This window comes from Callionymus lyra, chromosome 6 (assembly GCF_982586985.1).
Source record: "Callionymus lyra chromosome 6, fCalLyr1.hap1.1, whole genome shotgun sequence".
NCBI classification, from domain to species: domain Eukaryota; kingdom Metazoa; phylum Chordata; class Actinopteri; order Syngnathiformes; family Callionymidae; genus Callionymus; species Callionymus lyra.
The window spans coordinates 25874597-25892725 of NC_141823.1; the positions used below are offsets into that span (position 1 = coordinate 25874597).

An 18129-nucleotide genomic window follows, 5' to 3' on the forward strand; every position below is an offset into this window, starting at 1 on the left:
CTGTATTTATTCAAATGTGTTTTTCTTCTTTATCATCATTGGTCAAGACTGAATCAGGAAGCATGGCTTTCAGTCATGGAGAGGTGGTTGGATTTTGGCGAAAATATTCCAGCAGAACTCAATATAAATACATCTTGTGAGGTTGCAGAAGCGTATCGAAAATGTTTTGTAATCAATCATTGAAGATGGTTCAACGCTCAGTGTACAAACTTTTTTCTTGGTCGGGCATCATAAGGTTTTACTTTTGAAATTTGTTTATAAGTTTTATTCTTATAATGAATATTCAACCTACTTAATAGTGAGTCAAAAGTCATCGTAATTAATCGTGTCATTGTGTGTACAACTTGACGGCTGTGTGTTAAGGCAAAAAGTTCAAAAAGGAAAGAAAAGTTCATTGAAGTTGATCAGACGAACTGTATTCTGTTTTGCATTCGAGTATGTTTAAATATTTAACAAATTTACCATTTTTAGTTCCCATATAAAATAATATGTATATTCTTTCTGTATAAAGTTCCCTTATGTTTGTTATAATCTTTGCGCTTGATGGATCTACTGACTGTTTAAAGAAACATCTTAAGACGTTTTTATTTGTTCAGGCTTTTCCTTGATTTTCTGGAACTCCTGTTGTGTTATCAGGTTTATCTTGACCTCTAAAGTATATACTTTATTGAATATTGTTTTGATTGTTTAAGCGCTTTGTGACCCCAGTCTGGAAAAAGGCTATACAAATACAAATTACTTACTTACTTACTTATGTAACTGCTCAAGTAGAAACATTTCAAGTTAATACAAACCTTTTTTTTTTCTTATTTAATCATGTGGGCTTTTTTTATTTAAAAATTGATCATTATTTATTTTATACGTATTTATTAATGTACACTGAGGAACTAATATAAAAGCTTATAACCAGATCTTAACCAGTTGTTGTTTCATGGCTTAAACGGCTTTATTATTGTTATTATTATCATGATTACTCAGGTTTTCCCAAACTGCAAGTCCATTTTTTTTTGTGTTAAACTTCCCGTCAACACAAGAGTCTTAATATACATAGACAGCCGCAGTAGACGCTCCTACGGTATCTTCTTGAGGCGCCTTTGTGCCCAATTCCTCCTCACAATTAAGTCTTTACGAAGGGGAAAGTTTGTTTTTGGATTAATAAACAGTTGCGGCGCTAAAGGCTGTTTAGAGACCTCAAATACAGGCCGGTAATGAAATTAGCAGACAGAGTAATGAGTGTGTGAGTGGCCTCCTGGCGGCACTGCAGCCGAGTGTGTGTTCTACCTGCTCGTGCCCTCCTGGCTGTAGAAAACAGAGTAGGTTAAATCGTCTCCGTGCGGTTCGGCCGGCGGGCGCCACGTTAGCTTGATGAAGCGGGTGGAGACTAGAGAAGCCACAACATCCCGCGGCGCCGAGGGAGTGGGTCCTGCTGGACCGCTCACACCTCCGGAGCCTGGTGTTACATGGTCAGTAGTGTTAGGAACCAGTGAGGGGGGAGGAAAGGAGGGAAGGGCTGTGTCTGGGACCGGGGTAAGGATAAGAAGGAGGGAAGGGACGGAGAGGGGGATGACAAAATGGGTGGGGCGGGTGAGGTTACGGGGTGACCGGGGGGGAAGAGGGAGGCGTCCAAAATAGGTACAGTTCGAAGAGGAAAAGGAGTTGAAATGGAAATGACAGTGAAACGAAAGAAAGGAAAAACAAAAACAAAATAACAACATAACAAAAAAGACTTGTTGGTGTGACAAGGAAACACAGAGAACACTTCTACTACACGAGTCAAAGCACAGGGGAGTCTAAACATGCACATCTACAAATCTCTCTAATGGAAGGCACAGACAGCAGACGCTTGATTTTCATAAACGGCCTTCCATCCAATTATTTTTGCCACTCAAAAATGATTGGTCGCTTTTTTCTCCGGGACACGTTAACACAGAAAACGGATATAACCTTGGCAGCCTAACTAACACACAGTAGTCAATAAAGAAAATGCACATTATTGCCATTTGTTATTTTAAGGCGCACAAACTGTTTGTTTTTAAAAAAGACTCATATTTCACAGCCAGGCCACAAAAATGTTTGATTCGAGTTTTCCTGACTTTGTGGAAAGAACGTGGACAGAACAATCTGTGGTCAGACTGGAGGAAGAAAAACATTTCCTGGACAAGTGAGCGAAGATCATCCACACGAGTAATCACCTGTGCAGCCGAAGTTTTCTCTCTTCGTCTTTAGAAAATGATTATTAAATGTGTATCTTGTCTTATTTCATAGTCTTAGAGCTGATTCCTACTAGATACAAATGACAAAATAATTCACTGACCCAAATTCAGGTCAGTTTATATGTTTTACTTACATTCAGGTTATAAAACAAAACATTTTTAAAGAAATAGAAAAAGAACTCAACTAGTTTGAAGAGTATCTACTTGTTTAAATGTGAACATATTGATAAAACAATATTATTTTTACTTTAGTTGAAATAACAAGTAGAAAACTATTATAGCAAGAGTGTTTAATACACCGACAGTCAAATCAAACACATTAAATTATAAAGATAAGTCACGTAGTAACTTGGAAAGTCTGTCTATTGGTTCACTTTCTCATTCATCAAGCTGGGCTGGTGTGGACTTGATATAGTGAAGTAATGCATTAAATATGTGTCTTCTCTTCAATCAGCAGCAGGAGATTATGAATTTTAAATATCTGAAGGTAACTGACAGATTGAACAAGTTGGTCGCTGTAATGTCAGTTGTAAATTCCAGTTCTAGATGAAGTGTCACTGTGATTTATAGTGCCAAAAAAACAAATAAAAAAACTTGATAAATATGACCTGTAGGCCACTAAGAGTCATCAGGTTTTAGTCAAAGAATGGCACAAGTAAAGAAACTCCTTAAGGCGTAAACAACAAATATATAAATGAAAGGCAAGTGGCTGTAAGCTTGTTGTCATCACTTCATTTTGTGTATTTATTTTTTTAAATCCACCCACAAAAAATGCATCAAATGGTTTGAGGAGCTGTTAGCAAGAATCTATTGAGTCTGAGACCAGACCACTGGTCGCCCCTGTTGGCACGATGAGCTGGAATATTAAATATTATGTGTCGCCGTTAGCTATTGGACTTCATATTAACTAAACCAGTGGCAAACAGAAGCTTTTGAAAATCTGTTTTTCCACAAACATGTAATGTCTTCTTTACCTTCTGTAAGTATTATTTTGGAGCTAAATTGTGTTGAAAATGTATGAGAATTAGATTTCCATTTGACAGATCCAAATAAGGCTCAGAACTTAGTTAGCATCACTTCTGGTGCGATAACTACTGTTGACATTATAGCGCCCATACGTACGACAACAGGATTGATCAACCGCGCACGTTTCTATCTTCACTCACACCGTCATCTGCTGGTAATTGACATGCTGCGCAGCCTCCAGCATCCTTCTGACAATCTGTCTTGTACACGGAGGCACGTAGTTGTTACAGTAAGAGGTGTCAGCTTCCCACCGCTGCTGCCAAGCTCTATTCATAGCTGATTAATAGTATCATTAGTCAGCGTGCCAGAGGTAATGAACGGCTGGCATGAAGGCTTAACGAGGAAGGTTACTCCACATCTACATAATAACTCCGGGTTACCCGGCCAGACCCTCGCTTCCATGGCAACAGGGAGTCATATGGATGCAACATTCCCGCTAAACTTCATTTCAGTTGTTTTAAGTAATTGATTGAGTTTTAAGGATTCATGATCCGGCGACACCTTCAGCAGCACAGAACACGTTTGCGGAATTAAAACATCTGCCGAAGGAACACGCTCGACTCCAAACACACGGTTTTTCCAAAGAATTCAGCAAAAAAAACATCTGGAGCCTTGTGGAAAGATGATTCTCCCATGGTTTTCCGATCCAAACGATGTGGCTTCACTCAAGACAGATGCAGCATTATTGATAATGATATTACTGATAATAAGTGTGGGGAACATGGGAGACCGCGATTACTGAGAAATGGAAGAAATAAAGCCAAGAACGTATTTAACCTAGTTAGTCAACCACTTCATGCAGTGGATTATGGATTATGGATCTCATACCATTCTTAAAATAGCATTTTTCTGGAAGGATCTGCCTTTAAATGTAACAGTATTTTAAGTAATTCATGAAGAGTTCTATGATTTAAAGACCAGATATTATCCTTCAAATGCTGCTCCATTTTCAGGAGCAAAAAAAAAGTACAAAAGCTGTTCCATCTTGACTCGCCAGAATGATCTTTCACTCTCTAGTGTCGTTTGAAGGTAGGTTTGAGGTACATTTGGAAAAATAATCCTGAAGATTATAATTTTAGCCCTATAACAATCTACCTGAAATCATAGAAAACATGAAAAAAACATTAAAACTCGAGCAATTAAAAAAAGATTTACATTTTTAAAAATGTTGATTTTGCTGTAGAAGATGAAGAAAATTATTATTTCTTTCGGCACTTTTCTTTCAAGCTGACCTGATCAAACCACTAAAAGATTTATTTGGTTTTAACCCAAATAATTCAGTACAAAGCTACAAAGCTTTTTGCACAAACCTTTTTTTTGTCTCGTCTGAAACTAAAATGCAGGCTGGACTTCACTTTATACCCCCTCAAATTAAGACTGAATTTGAATAAATAAAATAAATTATTTCAATTCTGATACACTTGTCCTACAGATCATTATAAAAACAAACACATTGTTTGTGTGGCATGTTTGTTGGTCATGACAAGACGTGGTCGATCAATAACAAATTATCCGAGGGAGCTCGAAGGACACTGTGGTGTTTTTTCAGGTTTGTCACTTTTCAAATAAAAGAAAAGTGTCATAGGCGGGAAGTAAACAAGGAAAATTTGGACAAACTGTAAGTGTTTTGGGAACACCTTAAATCACTTATTTGTTCTCTTCACGAAGGGACAAAACAATCTGATAATGAGCCCCAACATCAATGTGGTTTTCTAACAGCCTCTTAGACAAGCAGTGTGACGGCTCCTGCCACTCACGGCGCCCCGTGATCCACTGACAAAGACACCCAGACAGGTAGGGATGACAATTGTGTCAAACGCAGACAAAGTAGAAGAGAAAGGAAGACGTGGGAGTATTGAAAACACTGCCAAACATTGTTTTTGTGCGAGAAAAGAGGTTATAAAATAACGGTGATACTTCTAAAAAGCAACATAAGACGTCATTGAAACCGGCTCATTAGAGGGTCAGGGTTTTGACGGGAACGTGAACGTGTCTCGAGGAAGTGCAGGTCTCCTGACACCTTCGGCGGGGAGAAGTGGAGCGAGATGCTGTATCAGATTGCTCAAGGGCGGAGTGGAGCGGTAACACCACACCTCTCCTTTATAATCAGAGATTAAAGTGAGACTGAAACTTCACAAAGGCTCCACTCTCTGCCTTCCACAATCTGACACGGAAATAAAAGGCTTTTTTCTGACTTTCCAGAAAAAAAAAAAAGTGTCAGAAAGCACCACTTCCATTTCTGAAGAGGCTCCAAAATAATACCCCGACACACTTCTCGCAAATAACTCGATAAAAGATCTGAAACAAAATCCATAGCGATCTCTCAAATTCCTTTAATTTTACAGCGACGACATCAAAGTCCTTTAAATGAAGTGGAGCGTTCCGTGGTCAGCCGGTCTCGAGCAGAATGTTTGATGTTCACGCCAGAAAAAGATGCTATTTCTGTACGTTTCAATACAAACACTGACTATATAGGCCACTCCGGCGAAGGAGGAACCAAAAACAAACACATATTTTCTGTTTCACGGAGCAGAGAGAATAACGCTTTTATATTGGAAAAAAAAATGGGTCACAGATGTATTTTTGTTTCTTCAATGTCTTAACTCTCAAATGGTGCCGAAGACAAAAGGGAGTTTTTTTTTTTAAAAAGACGAGGCCTGATACAATCCTGAGGCTCCCACTGTGCGATTGTGAGCAATTTAAGTATTCCACCCGAAAGCACATCCTAGATTAAGAATCACAAAAGCTGCTTCTGAAAAAACACCCCTCTGGACTTCTATCATGTACGATAGTAGTTTGTTTTAATGTAGGATTTATTTACCTTCACAAAGAATTTTCATTCTTTTTTTCCACGCTTTCCCTAAAGGCTTCAAGAACAATTTTAATACGTTATTGTTCAGGCGCCCCTGGATGTGTAGCAAATGTAACTCTCTTCAAATAATAAATGTTTCACAACAGAAAACAAGCCTTTTAATTCATACCCATTTATTTGTGAGACGGTGAAGGTGACGTCTGGCTCTAGCTGCCATTTGTGAGTTGTGTTCCTACCCACAGATCATCATCAAAAGAAATATTAAGTTGTTTGTCGGTCCCTAAAAGATGTGGTCGATCAATAACAAATCATCCAGCGAGCGCAAAGGACACTGGGATGTCCTCCAAGAAGGTCATGTGATCATCACCGTCCGTCTGGAAAATAACTCTAATCTCTAAATTCAAATTGCAAGGACGCGCTGATGGTAAACATAACGATATACTGGCTAGTATGGAACTAATATACATATTCATTGTACTGTGTAATAGTAACACAACAATTGATGTAACACTTCTCTATAATCAGGCCTGAATATTATATTGATATTAAATAAATCGATTAATACATAAATTAAAGAATGAAATGGATTTTGAACTGTAAAAAAAACCCTTTAAATAACACAAAACTACACAACACACCAGGAATGGAAAATATAAGAAATGAATCCAAAAATTAAGTAATTTACATGTCACCGAAAGATTAAGAGAAAAAAGATATAGATTTTTTGTTTGCATCGATGGAATATTTGGGTATGAATATTGGAGTATTTGCTTTTACTGCCCACTACTGTAGATTAGTGATGTCACTATTTAAATTTTCTTTTTTTTTTAAATACCTTTTATAAACTAGAAAAATGCACAAAAAAACTCTGTTGCATATTTATAATTAAAAAACAGTACAAAGAAGCTGAAACTATGATAAGGCTAGTTTCAGGTCTGAGGTATCGCAAAAAATAAGTACCTTATCCGGATACAGACTTGTGATTCTCTTGACAACCCGACTATGAAGTCATCGTCTTTCTCTTCTCAAATAGCAGCCTCGGCGTTCAATAGAAATCATGATGATGAATTGAATTTCAAAATAGAAACTGTTCCGACTACAGTACCAACTCCTGCTGTGTGTCATGAAAGAAAGTTTTGTAAAGGACATTTTCAATCTTACTTATTGCTGCTTTAAGAGCATAAATCATGCATGAAATAATGATCAAAAATAAATCTGGTTATAAATCAGTAGCTTGAGCTCTGGGGCATTTTCTTGGAGTTTCTTGTGCTGCCAGTTCAAACACACATGCTCGGAAACAACATGGGATCGAAAGCTGCTCGCTCAGACTGCATGCAAATAAACCTGTCCTCCGCTTTCATACATTGTAAACACGCCTAACCTACATTTTTACTATCCTGTCAAACCCTCACGGGCCCGTCGTCTACTGAGCACATCAAACCAGCTGGAGAAGCTACGGAGCTCTTCACAGGCGTCTGAAAAGCTCCAGGAAAATGTTTGCATTCCCGCTCTCCCTGCCTTTGTGCCGGTCCCCCTCCTGGGGGTTCCTTCCAGTGGCGCTCCTAAAGCCAGGAATTGAAGCAATTGATTTCAAGTTCCATTGATGGCAACAACAGGAGTGTGTGCAGGACTGGCGAGAAAAGGTCAAACAAGATGTTCGTAGATGGTGGAGCAGCTCCTTCCCTCATGGGAGGACCCTCTAATAAACACTCCTGCTCATCACACTTCCACCAATAAAACTGCTTCTCTGCGTGAGACCATCAGCAGGGGGGGCGCCGCCACCTACTGTGAAGCTACTCCCCGTTATACTTAGGGGACTGGAAACGGGGAGTAACAGGAAAATAAAGCTGTGGAGCCGCAGCTAGCCGGGGTCACCCGCCTGCAGCTGAGGGAGGGCGTGAAAGGAAAGTGGTGTTTTCCTGCTCCGGGGTTCTTTCATTAACTGTACCCGGGAGGACCGACTGGAGCCAAATTGTCATCCTGAGAATAAATATAGTGCAGCATTGAAGGGAAGACGACAAAAAAATGGAGGGAAAAATGTGTGTTGATAACAAGGTTGACCTTCACGAGGCAGCACTGACGCAGGTACGCAGAGCTGTTTTAACAGCCGTTTTTAAGACGAGTCGAGCTCCACAGTTCACGGTTTTACTGTCCTGCTGTGGGGGGGCATTAGAAAACGTCAATAAACCCAGGGCAAAGTGCAGCCCGGGGGCTCCGTGTGGCCTTTTGACTATGTTTATGTGGCCCTCAAAGGTTAGCAATCGCACAGCTTCATTTTAGTCTTTTTTTTTTTCTTCTTTTTTTTAATATTGTTTACTAGTTCTATTGTAAATATGAATTATCAAAGTTCATATTTTAGGGCTTGATTAAATTGATATTAAATAAATAAATATAATTCTGATATGATTGTGTATTTTGGTAGTATAGTGATTTATGTCCTACAAATATTAAATAACGTAAGTTCTGTTTATATTTATTAAGAAATGGTGTGATTACAAACAACAATCACTGAACACGGTCATCAGTGAGCAGAGAAGCAGAACGAGTGCACGAATGCTCCTCCCATGATGCAACACTAATAGACTCAGGGACTCATTCATTCCTCGGGCTATTAAATTGTACAATTCTGAGTTCGGGGGCAGGAGTGGAGTGAAAGTATCTGGATGTTCTGTTCTTTGTTAATCTTTGTATTCTTTGTCTTTTTTATTTTTATTTGATCTATGATGTTTATCTTCATCTTTAGACTTAGATTGTGTCATCTTGTTCTTTCTCTTTATTTCTCTTTGTTCTTGTTCTTATTTTATTTTATTTTGATTTATTTTTTATGAAAGATTGCTGTATTTTCTGTGGCTATTGGAAAAAAACAATTTAATAAGTTCTACCTAATTACTTTACAAGATTCAATCTTTTTACTTCCAATTCGTAATTTTGAGTAAGTTTTACATTCAAATAAAGGGATTTTTTTTAACCTAAGAGACACTGACGAAGTAAGTTTATATCGCGGCCCCTAATGGAAATCACCCACCCCTGGACTATGGCGAACACGTACATGTGTAACATTTGTAGCCTCTCACATGTACTTTTGCTCCGAGGATGTGTGCAGTTCTAGATTTCATTAATGCTCACAAACCGACTTTATGTTAATGTTTGATATTTCCAGCACAATTGCTTTAAAGCAGCTCTTCGCTGCATATTTATTCACAACACACAGCCGAGGCGTCCCTTACACAGCGTCGCAGCCAGTGCCGCTAGAGGACAAATAAAATTGGTCATTTTCTGGTGTTTTAGTAATGAGTTTGAAGTTAGTGAGACGCGGTTTGGTTTCTTTATTCTGAGGCGCTTTAATTCCCCAGTTGAAGCTCATTAGTCCAAGTTCAACACGACAGAAACTTTTGTTTTGGACTTTCACTTCTTTTTAGCTTCTGAATGAATATTCATTATCCTTCAACATTTATCTTTAATAAAAATGCTAATGCAACAGCATGATAATATACTTTAAACTAATAGCTTGATGCTGCCTCACTGTTCATTATTGGACACTCTTGGCAGAGGAGAATATTAACACTTCATAGGTGACAGATGGGCCCCAAGTATCTTGTGGTCCAGGGGCCACATGAGGCCCTTTGACAGCCCCTGTCTGTCCCCTACAATGCAGTTCAAATGAAGTGAAAATAAAGTGAAAAAATACATGAATAATTAACAGTTATTTTAATTTATGCTGGAAAGAATATCATGTTACTATAATATATACACATATATATATAAATTTAGCACCTTTAGAGTATTTTCCATTACTTGGAATTATGTTTTATTTCCATGTTATTTTTGTTAATTTCCAACGTCTTTTCTTGTGTATTACAATTTGAATCAAATATTGTTTTATTCACTATTATTACTATTACTATTGTTTACTCTAATCCTTTTCCGAGATAATTCTGACAAAATAATGTTTTCATTTGGTCCAAATATTTGTCTTCGTCCATTATGAGATGTACAGTTCTTAGGCTCGTTTGATCAAGTTTATTTCCTGGTTTAATGTTGCTGTAACTGGGAAACGTATTAACCAACAGGTATTGTTAGTCTTTAACATTTATTCAGGTATAGAAATTAGTTGTTTTTATTGCATCTTTTTTGTTATTCTTTTGCCATTTACTGCCCAGTTGTTAGTATTGAACTCTTTGTAATTATGTATTCATTCATGTTTGATGTACAGTACGCCGAGAGCTAGCAAACAAAAGGTAGAAGTAATTTAGTATATGCATGATTACAATAGGGTACTTTATTACATGGCAAAGTTTTGTCGTCTATAACAGGGGTCCCAAACATTACCGCGGACCGGTTAAATTAAGTGCATGTAAATAACATCACCATAACGCTGAATCAGCAAGAGCTCTGGACTGGTTACAACAAGATCCTTTAGTGTTTGCATCAATGTATATTTGATTTTATGGTGACGATGGTGTTCTGTATGCGTGTGTCTCCTAGCTTTTAGAGACTATGTGTCGATGTGTGAGTTTGGGTTTCAGTATAAATATATGTGGAATGATAACTCCGAAAGAGAAGTTTTGTTTCTAGAGTTTGTGTTTTGCTCATTATCACAAGTCAAGAGTCGCACAGAGAAAATCAGTTTTCTTTTCCTAAATTAAAAACACATTTAGGCAGTAATAATAAAAATGATCTTTTTTTTTTTAACAGCCTGGGAACTGTCCCTGGACTGGGCGTTGAGGACAATTGGTCTATAATTTACTTAGATCCTTAAATAAGTTAAGTTAAAATCAACTGCATTGTCCTATATTGTTATTTTTTAGAACAACTAAAAGACACTTCAGGGGTGATTATGCTAACCCCCAAATTTTGGTTGTCATCCGTGATTCTCCTGCAGGATTAAACTCATGATTGACTAGAACGTATCCATTAATTCATTTTCAAACGTTGCTCGCTGAGACGGCGAGTCCTCTCGCTGTCGGAGCGCAGTGACCATATGGGCCCGCCTGCGTGGCCCGGCAGAACATGACAAGTGTTTAACACCCTCAAATTCACACCGGCGCCTGCTGCTGGAGTTTTGGCCGACAGGAAACATGAAGTGAAAACGCTGCGCTGCGTCGACACGTTCACATGCTCGAGACGTTACACGCTGCTCCCGTTGACCTGGCCGCGACCCCGCGAGCAGTTGATGGAGCTCACAGTATTCGCTGAGGGCAGCTCCTGGCGTCTATCGCCAGCGGTGGAGCTGCAGGGAAGGATCTTTTAGCAGCTCCTTCTCACGTCTTGATTTGAAATGGGAATTAAGGCGGTGTTCTTTGGCAGCGTAACAATCCACCATCTGTGGTTGGTCTGCCACGTTGAGCTTCTGGCATCTTTGACTTTTTAACAATGTTTTATTTTCTCTAAAAGCTGGAGCTTTTTTTTTTCACTCGCCAGGAGTGCATGTTTTCTTAATCAAGCCTGGTTCTGAATAACGCCACATGGTGTCAAACAGCACTTTCTATCAACTTTTTCGTCACAAATAGAAGGCGCTGGAGAATGAAACTAGGCCACTGTGCTCGTCAGATTCCCTATCAGTTGTTCAAGTGGAATTAATTACGGCTCGCTTTAACACTCACTTTTAATATTTTACTCTGTACTCTCCCCAGAAATGAGTATCAAAAATAAATGTACAACATGGTAACCACACAATGAAAATGTGGGATTTTGTCATTTTCTATTCGGTTTCACACTCTTTCAATGAACAAAATAAATTAAAATATATCTAAAGGACATTTTGAGTAAGTTTTTCATTGGCTAAAAATATAATTGTGGGTTCAACACTGCCTTGTTTGGATAAACCTTTAAAAATACAATGATTTTTTTTCACACTTTTGCCATAAGAGTCCTTCATGTTAATGATTTAGAGTCGAAAAATGATTCAGGAAATAAACTGACTTTTTTCTTCCTCCTATTTAATTTAGAAGGTGATTTAGTTTTTAATGCACAATAGTTCAAGATTACATAAGATATCCCTTTATTAGTCCCACAGTGGGGATATTTGTATTTTTAAACTCTTACTTCCTTCCAAAAATTCAGATATATTTTACTGTTCTTCTGTACGAGAGCATTTTTAGTCCTCTAGCTGAGGGCTTTGACAGTTTTTGATGTGGCCCTCAATAGTCTAGACATCTCACAACTTCACTCTTCCTACTTGATTTTTAAAATATTATATACTTTAATTCAGCTTTTATTTTTGATATTGTCTATTTTGGTGATATATTAGTAATTTTATGATATAAGTGCATTTCAGAGTTGGCTAATAAAACTATTACATTGTTATTCTTTTCAAAATGTCCCTTAAATACCAAAGTACCAAAAACAACAAAACTAAAAATATGAAACTGCCTTGACCTGATTTTTTCTCCATGACAAATAGTTCTGTATAATATAATAAAAGTTCTATAGTTATATATATAGGTCATAAAAAAATAAATAGAGACATAAACAGAATAACATTTATGAAATATATATCGAAATATCCCAAAATTAATATAAACATAACGTATGTATTTTCCAGCATTTTCAAAAAGCTTATTCCAACAACTCTACTACTCTTTTAGACCTCATCAATTCCCTCCTAGTTTTCCTCCTGTTCATTACACCCAGGGAGGATTGGTTGATATTAAACCCACCTCATGGTACAAGAACTAACGTATAATTTCAACGGAGCACTGTGTTCCATGCCACAATTTTGTAAAACTACTGGATGGAATAAACACTACTTACTACAACCAATATAATTTAAAACATAGGTTCCTTATTTTCAAAATGTCCCTCCATAATCACCTACAGTGGTTACAATTTCCCAATCTGACAGCATGAAAATCCAATTATGAGTGCTAAGAAACGCTTGTTTATCCTTCCTTCAAATATTTACCGGGAAAACACTTCACACGGCCCATGAAAGCACCATTACGGGTTTGGCGTTTGGACACATGAAGAAATGTTTCACTCCAGTGACCCAGGCGTCTGCACACATAAACATCCGGAGTGATGGAGGTGGAAGAAAACGGAGAGCACTCAGGCAGCGGCAGGAATTCTCTCTCTCAGTGGGAGGCTGAGCCTCTGATGGGAGGGAGGACAAGACTCTTCTGTGCGCTGGAGGGAAGCTAGGAAACTAATGGACGCTTGAATACTGGCCAGCAGATCAAGGATGGATGAAGATGACGACAGTTGGCTGAACGGTGAACGCATGACCTTAGAAAGATGAAGGTGGATATTATTTTTTGATGTGGCTAGATATTGAAACAGACAAGTTTCTACTGCAATATTTATATTCATTATTTTGATATAATAACCATATTATAACTACTCATATTCAAAGTTCTTCATTGAGACCGTGAACATATCAAAACATACACGTGTCCACCCTTTAAACATTAGAAAAATGTTTATTTAATTAAGGATCAGTCAGAAGTGCCTGTACTGTATATATTTTTACTATATACAAAGCGCCGTGGGAAACCTACAGTCTGTAAATAATAATATAGATAAAAACATACATCTGAATATTGAACCTAAGACGTATCATTTCAAAAACTGATAAAAGTAGGTCAGTATAGAAAAAATAAAAGATTTATTTGACTTCAATGTATTTTTTAATTGAGAATATTGCTATCAAAAGTACTGGACTGTGCATGATAAAATAGAATTGTATCAGACTAAATATGATAATATGTAGTAAATACAATCCTATTTAGTAAAAAACATCTTTAAAAAATGTGTATTTTTGTGTCTGCAAAGCATCTTTTTTAGCCTTTTAGTTTGAAACAAACAAAACTTAAGTCGTATTTTGAATCCTTATCAACAAACAGGAGAAGGGCTGAGTGGCTGCACCAATCAGATTGGCTCATTTAGATTAGAAAAATAGTTGGAGGTGGTTGACTTATCCTAAGTTGGGGGTAAAATTCTGTAAAGATAACGATACTTTAACTGACTCCTATCTCTTGCCCTGTGTAGCTGGGACAAGTTCCTATGAAGGGAACCAGCAAAAGATGAATAACTTCAATATTTATATTCAAGTTATTTTAAATAATTGTTGTGACAAACAAATAACCAGCTTGCGAATCATCCATCTTTTTTTAACTCCATCTTTATCCGTCTCATCCTGTTGTAACAACTAATGACTTCTTCTAGTTCATCTCGTCTAAAGCAACCTTCTCTTTTCTCGCACTGAACGCCGCACAACTTTAAATACATCTCACACAGTAATGGCAGTAAAAGGCAGCCGTGCTGTAAATCGTCAACATACAGTTCATCGTGCCACTTTATCACACTCCAAACACAGAGTCACGCAGTTCACGGAAGAATGAAAATCTCCTCAAACGAAGGCTTTGTTTGAGCGAGCTCGGCTTCAGAAGCGTGACCCACATCTCTCCACGCTGTAATTACCGCCCGCCACAGTATCAGCCATTAATGTTTCACCTAATTGTCTGCTCGGAAAAAGTCCACAAATTGTCGTGGCGCAGTGTCAACACGGACGACACGTGACGACGGTTCCTCGAAATAGCCGACGCCCACACCCCCCCAGCCCCCCCGACCGTCACATGACAACAGACATGAAAAGACATGGTGTCATCGGCGAAGAGTATTTATAGCCGATGCCAACAGGAACGCCTAACCTGCAGGGAATCAAATAAACCCACAATATTTCCAACTGCGCACAGATTTGATGAAGCGCCGTTTTCAAGGACTTTCTTTCTTTTTTTTTCCACGTTCGGAGGGATAAGTGCTGTTTAAGCCTGAATGAGGCAATTGGACAAGGGACATTAACAAGCACTTACTAGTTCAGCACAACACAATTAGGCCCCTTTGAGATCTCCGTGGAACAATCGCGTTGCCATGTTCTCACATCTGTTTCCAACTCCTTGACCCTCTCGCTAAATGCCGGAGGAATGTCCGAGGAAACTAATACGGGCGGCTCAGGAGCGATCCTTCCACGAAAGCTCACAAAACATCTGCCAATTTCGTCGTAGTAGCACGAAGTTGCTCCAGCTTTCATGTGGAGGAGCCGAGAAGAAAAGCTGAAGAAAAAGCCGACCTTGGCTGTTCAAATGCGGACAAAAGAGTAAATAAATCAAGAAGAAAACTTCAACTGTAGACGTCATCGTTGCTAATGAACGTCGGCCGACTCGCCGCCGGCTGTTGACGTGTCGTTCGCCACCATTGATCCGTCTGCCGTGGCAGCTTCAGCCCGTGGCAGGACCTGGGCTCATCTACACGCCCGGAGGTGACAGACACTGGTCATATTTCAGCGTGATTCACCTTCAGCTCACTCAGGGGGACACTATAGAGGCGAGGTTCTGCTGGAGCAGGAAACTAAGGAGTGACAAAGACAAGTTCCAATAAAAAAAAATAATACTAAAGGAGAGTTACAGTGTAACTACTGTACTTGACCGGTTAAGATGAGACACTGAGTCTCTCTGGGGAGAAACAGATGCTTCGGTTAGAGGTGGACGAGGTATTGTAAGAAGTAACGATAAAAATGAAATCTATTCTGGTAGAACTGAAAGTGACGCATCTATGTCAGTGTTCTGGGGAAGTTCTGAGACATTTTTGGGTTAATGCCAGTTGACACTATTGAACAAATTGATCATCAACAAATATTCATTTGCCAAAAATCTTTTTTTTTGTTGTTTCTTTTTAAAACACACCTTGTGAAGCATTTTATGAAAAATGTTTGGAAGAAGAAATAGAGGTAAATAATAGAAATAATCTCAAGCAGGCATGTCCAATATCTGGCAATGGGGCAATTTAAGGCCCTTGATCAGATTTAATGCGGACCCATTTCAGTTTTATAAACTTAGTAATTTAACCAGAGAATTTAAAAACATTACGTTTAAAAAGCTTTTTCCCCTAGTCAAATGAAGACACCACATAGAAGTTTTCAATTTTCTGTTTGTCTGTATGAATATGTGGAAGCTTTTATTTTGAAGTTCTTAGTAAGATAAAGGCTACTTTTCACATTTGTTTACCCTTTTCGGCCCTTAAATTGACAACTAATACTTTATTTAAGTGTCTTTTAAATTGATCTGGGACCTCTATTGTACCCGCCCTCGAAACCTCTCCTTCGCCGAGATTTTAAATGGGGGAGAACTTTATAAAGTAATAAAATGGTCATGATGAGAGACTTACTGCATCTTGGAGAAAAAGACCCCAACATTTGAAACATGTCAGGAGAGTTGGGTTTTCAGTTTTTAGTGACCCTTAAAGATTTTCAATAATGTTCACCAAAAATAGTGTCATGATAGTCTTTTTTACACACACGTAAACATATCTTTGTCCTAAAATTGTTCTTTCCATGTCCGCGAGCAACATTTTGTGTAAAAGAACTCAATAGTTGGTTATGTTGCGTAAGGAAACTTTCACTGGAGTGCAATGAAAGTGAGCAACATGGATAAAGTGTCGCAGCGATCCATGGGATTCAGCATCAGCAGTTCAGTTTAGGTAAAGCTTCATGTCTAACCGGGCAACAAAGTGCAGACTTCTGTCTAGCAAAACCCACTTATGTCATCACAGATAGCGTTGAACACACTTGTACAAGGAGCCTCATTTGTCCAGGATGTTCTTTCTCCAGTTAAAAAAGCAACCAAGTTTATTTATAGACTCAAACATCAAGTATGTCTAAAAAATTGTGTCTGGTTATGATGACGAGTCTTTCTTAAAAAAAACAGTCTATGGCTAAAATTAAATATTGAACATCATCAGTCAAGACAGTGTTTCAGCATCAATCATGATGAGAGGAACTTACCATGATCCAAGATGATGAGCTGAGCACTGGACTGGATGTTCCCAGCGTCGTTTTCTGCCAAGCACTGGTAGAACCCCTCGTCGGACTTGACCAGGCCCAGGACCTGCAGGTTGTGCTCCTTCTGAAAAACCACGTCAATCAAATGACTTTTGGTACATTTTGAACGTGAGGCTTGATGGGAGGAGGAGCTTACGATGATCTTGAAGTAGTCGCTTGGGATGACGGCGTCTTCATTCTTGACCCACTTGACTGTGGGAGCCGGTGAACCCGAGACCTCGCACTCGAACACGATGTCCATGGATTCGTGGGCGTAGATGTTGGCCGGACGCTTGACAAATCGAGGGGGGACTGTGAAATTAAGCAGATGAAGCCACAATCAGAAATAGTTCAACTTGAATTCTCTAAACAAGGGTTTGGGAAAGTACATTTTAAATGGGGGCCACGTTATATTCAATGTTCAGCGGGGCCATCAGGAAAATAGCCATGAAAAAATGTAATAGAAGATCCAATGTTGCAGACGTTACTAAGTTTATATAATAGAAATAAACTTAAATTTCATATCTTATTTTTATTGTTGTGTTACATATATAGTTTTTAATTTAACAGAAATCAAAAAAGAACTAGAGAAATATGTAATTCTGATGGAGAAGACCAACTCTAATACAAATAATTAAAGAATATTTCTATAGTTTCAATTGTAAAGGATTATGAAAAATGTATAGCTCTCAAAAACATTACTGCAAAACTGAAATAAAAAAATCAAGATTAGATTTGATGGGTCTGACAAATCCAGAAAGGTCTTTTATTTGGAGAAGATCTATTTTTAATATTTTTCTTACATCATTTGCAGAAGGTTTTAACTACAGCATATATAAGTAATTTAGGTGTTATTTTTGTCTTAATATCTTAAAACAAGGCCCTTTCTTGTGAATGTAGCTCACTATTAAGTATTCCAAGACATTTCTTCTTACTTAAAATATGACCAAAAATATATCATTTCAGCTTTTACAGTGACTCATAGTCAGTTTAACTCTTTTTCTCAGCATTTGTTTATTGGTTGGAAGTAACCAAGTAAACAGAGCAGACAAATACAAAAGTCGATACAATTGTGTCATTTTTCTAACCATCATAAACACTTAAATGTCTCATTTTAAATCAATAAATACAAGGTTTTTTTTTTACTGTTTGACCTCATGAGTGCCAGATAAATGCAGAGGACAGCTGGAGGTCCATAGGTCAGGCATCGCTCCAGGCAGGAGCAGCCAGAGCATACAAAGGAAAGCCAACAGCTAACTGAGAAG

At 38.2% G+C, this 18129-nt stretch overlaps 1 protein-coding gene across 8 annotated transcripts in view; it reads right to left on the reverse strand.

Moving 5' to 3' along the window:
- Positions 1-18129, reverse strand: part of neo1a (neogenin 1a) — a 143839-nt gene that overhangs the window by 30201 nt on the left and 95509 nt on the right. For 7 of the 8 annotated variants that reach the window (XM_087794482.1, XM_087794475.1, XM_087794480.1 and 4 more), the window contains exons 6-8: positions 17022-17176; positions 16829-16949; positions 1282-1516 (exon numbers count right to left, since the gene is read on the reverse strand). In XM_087794482.1, coding sequence (XP_087650608.1) covers positions 1282-1516; positions 16829-16949; positions 17022-17176 — 511 coding nt within the window. The remainder of the gene's footprint in view (positions 1-1281; positions 1517-16828; positions 16950-17021; positions 17177-18129) is intronic. The other variant, XM_087794478.1, reaches the window with a different exon arrangement.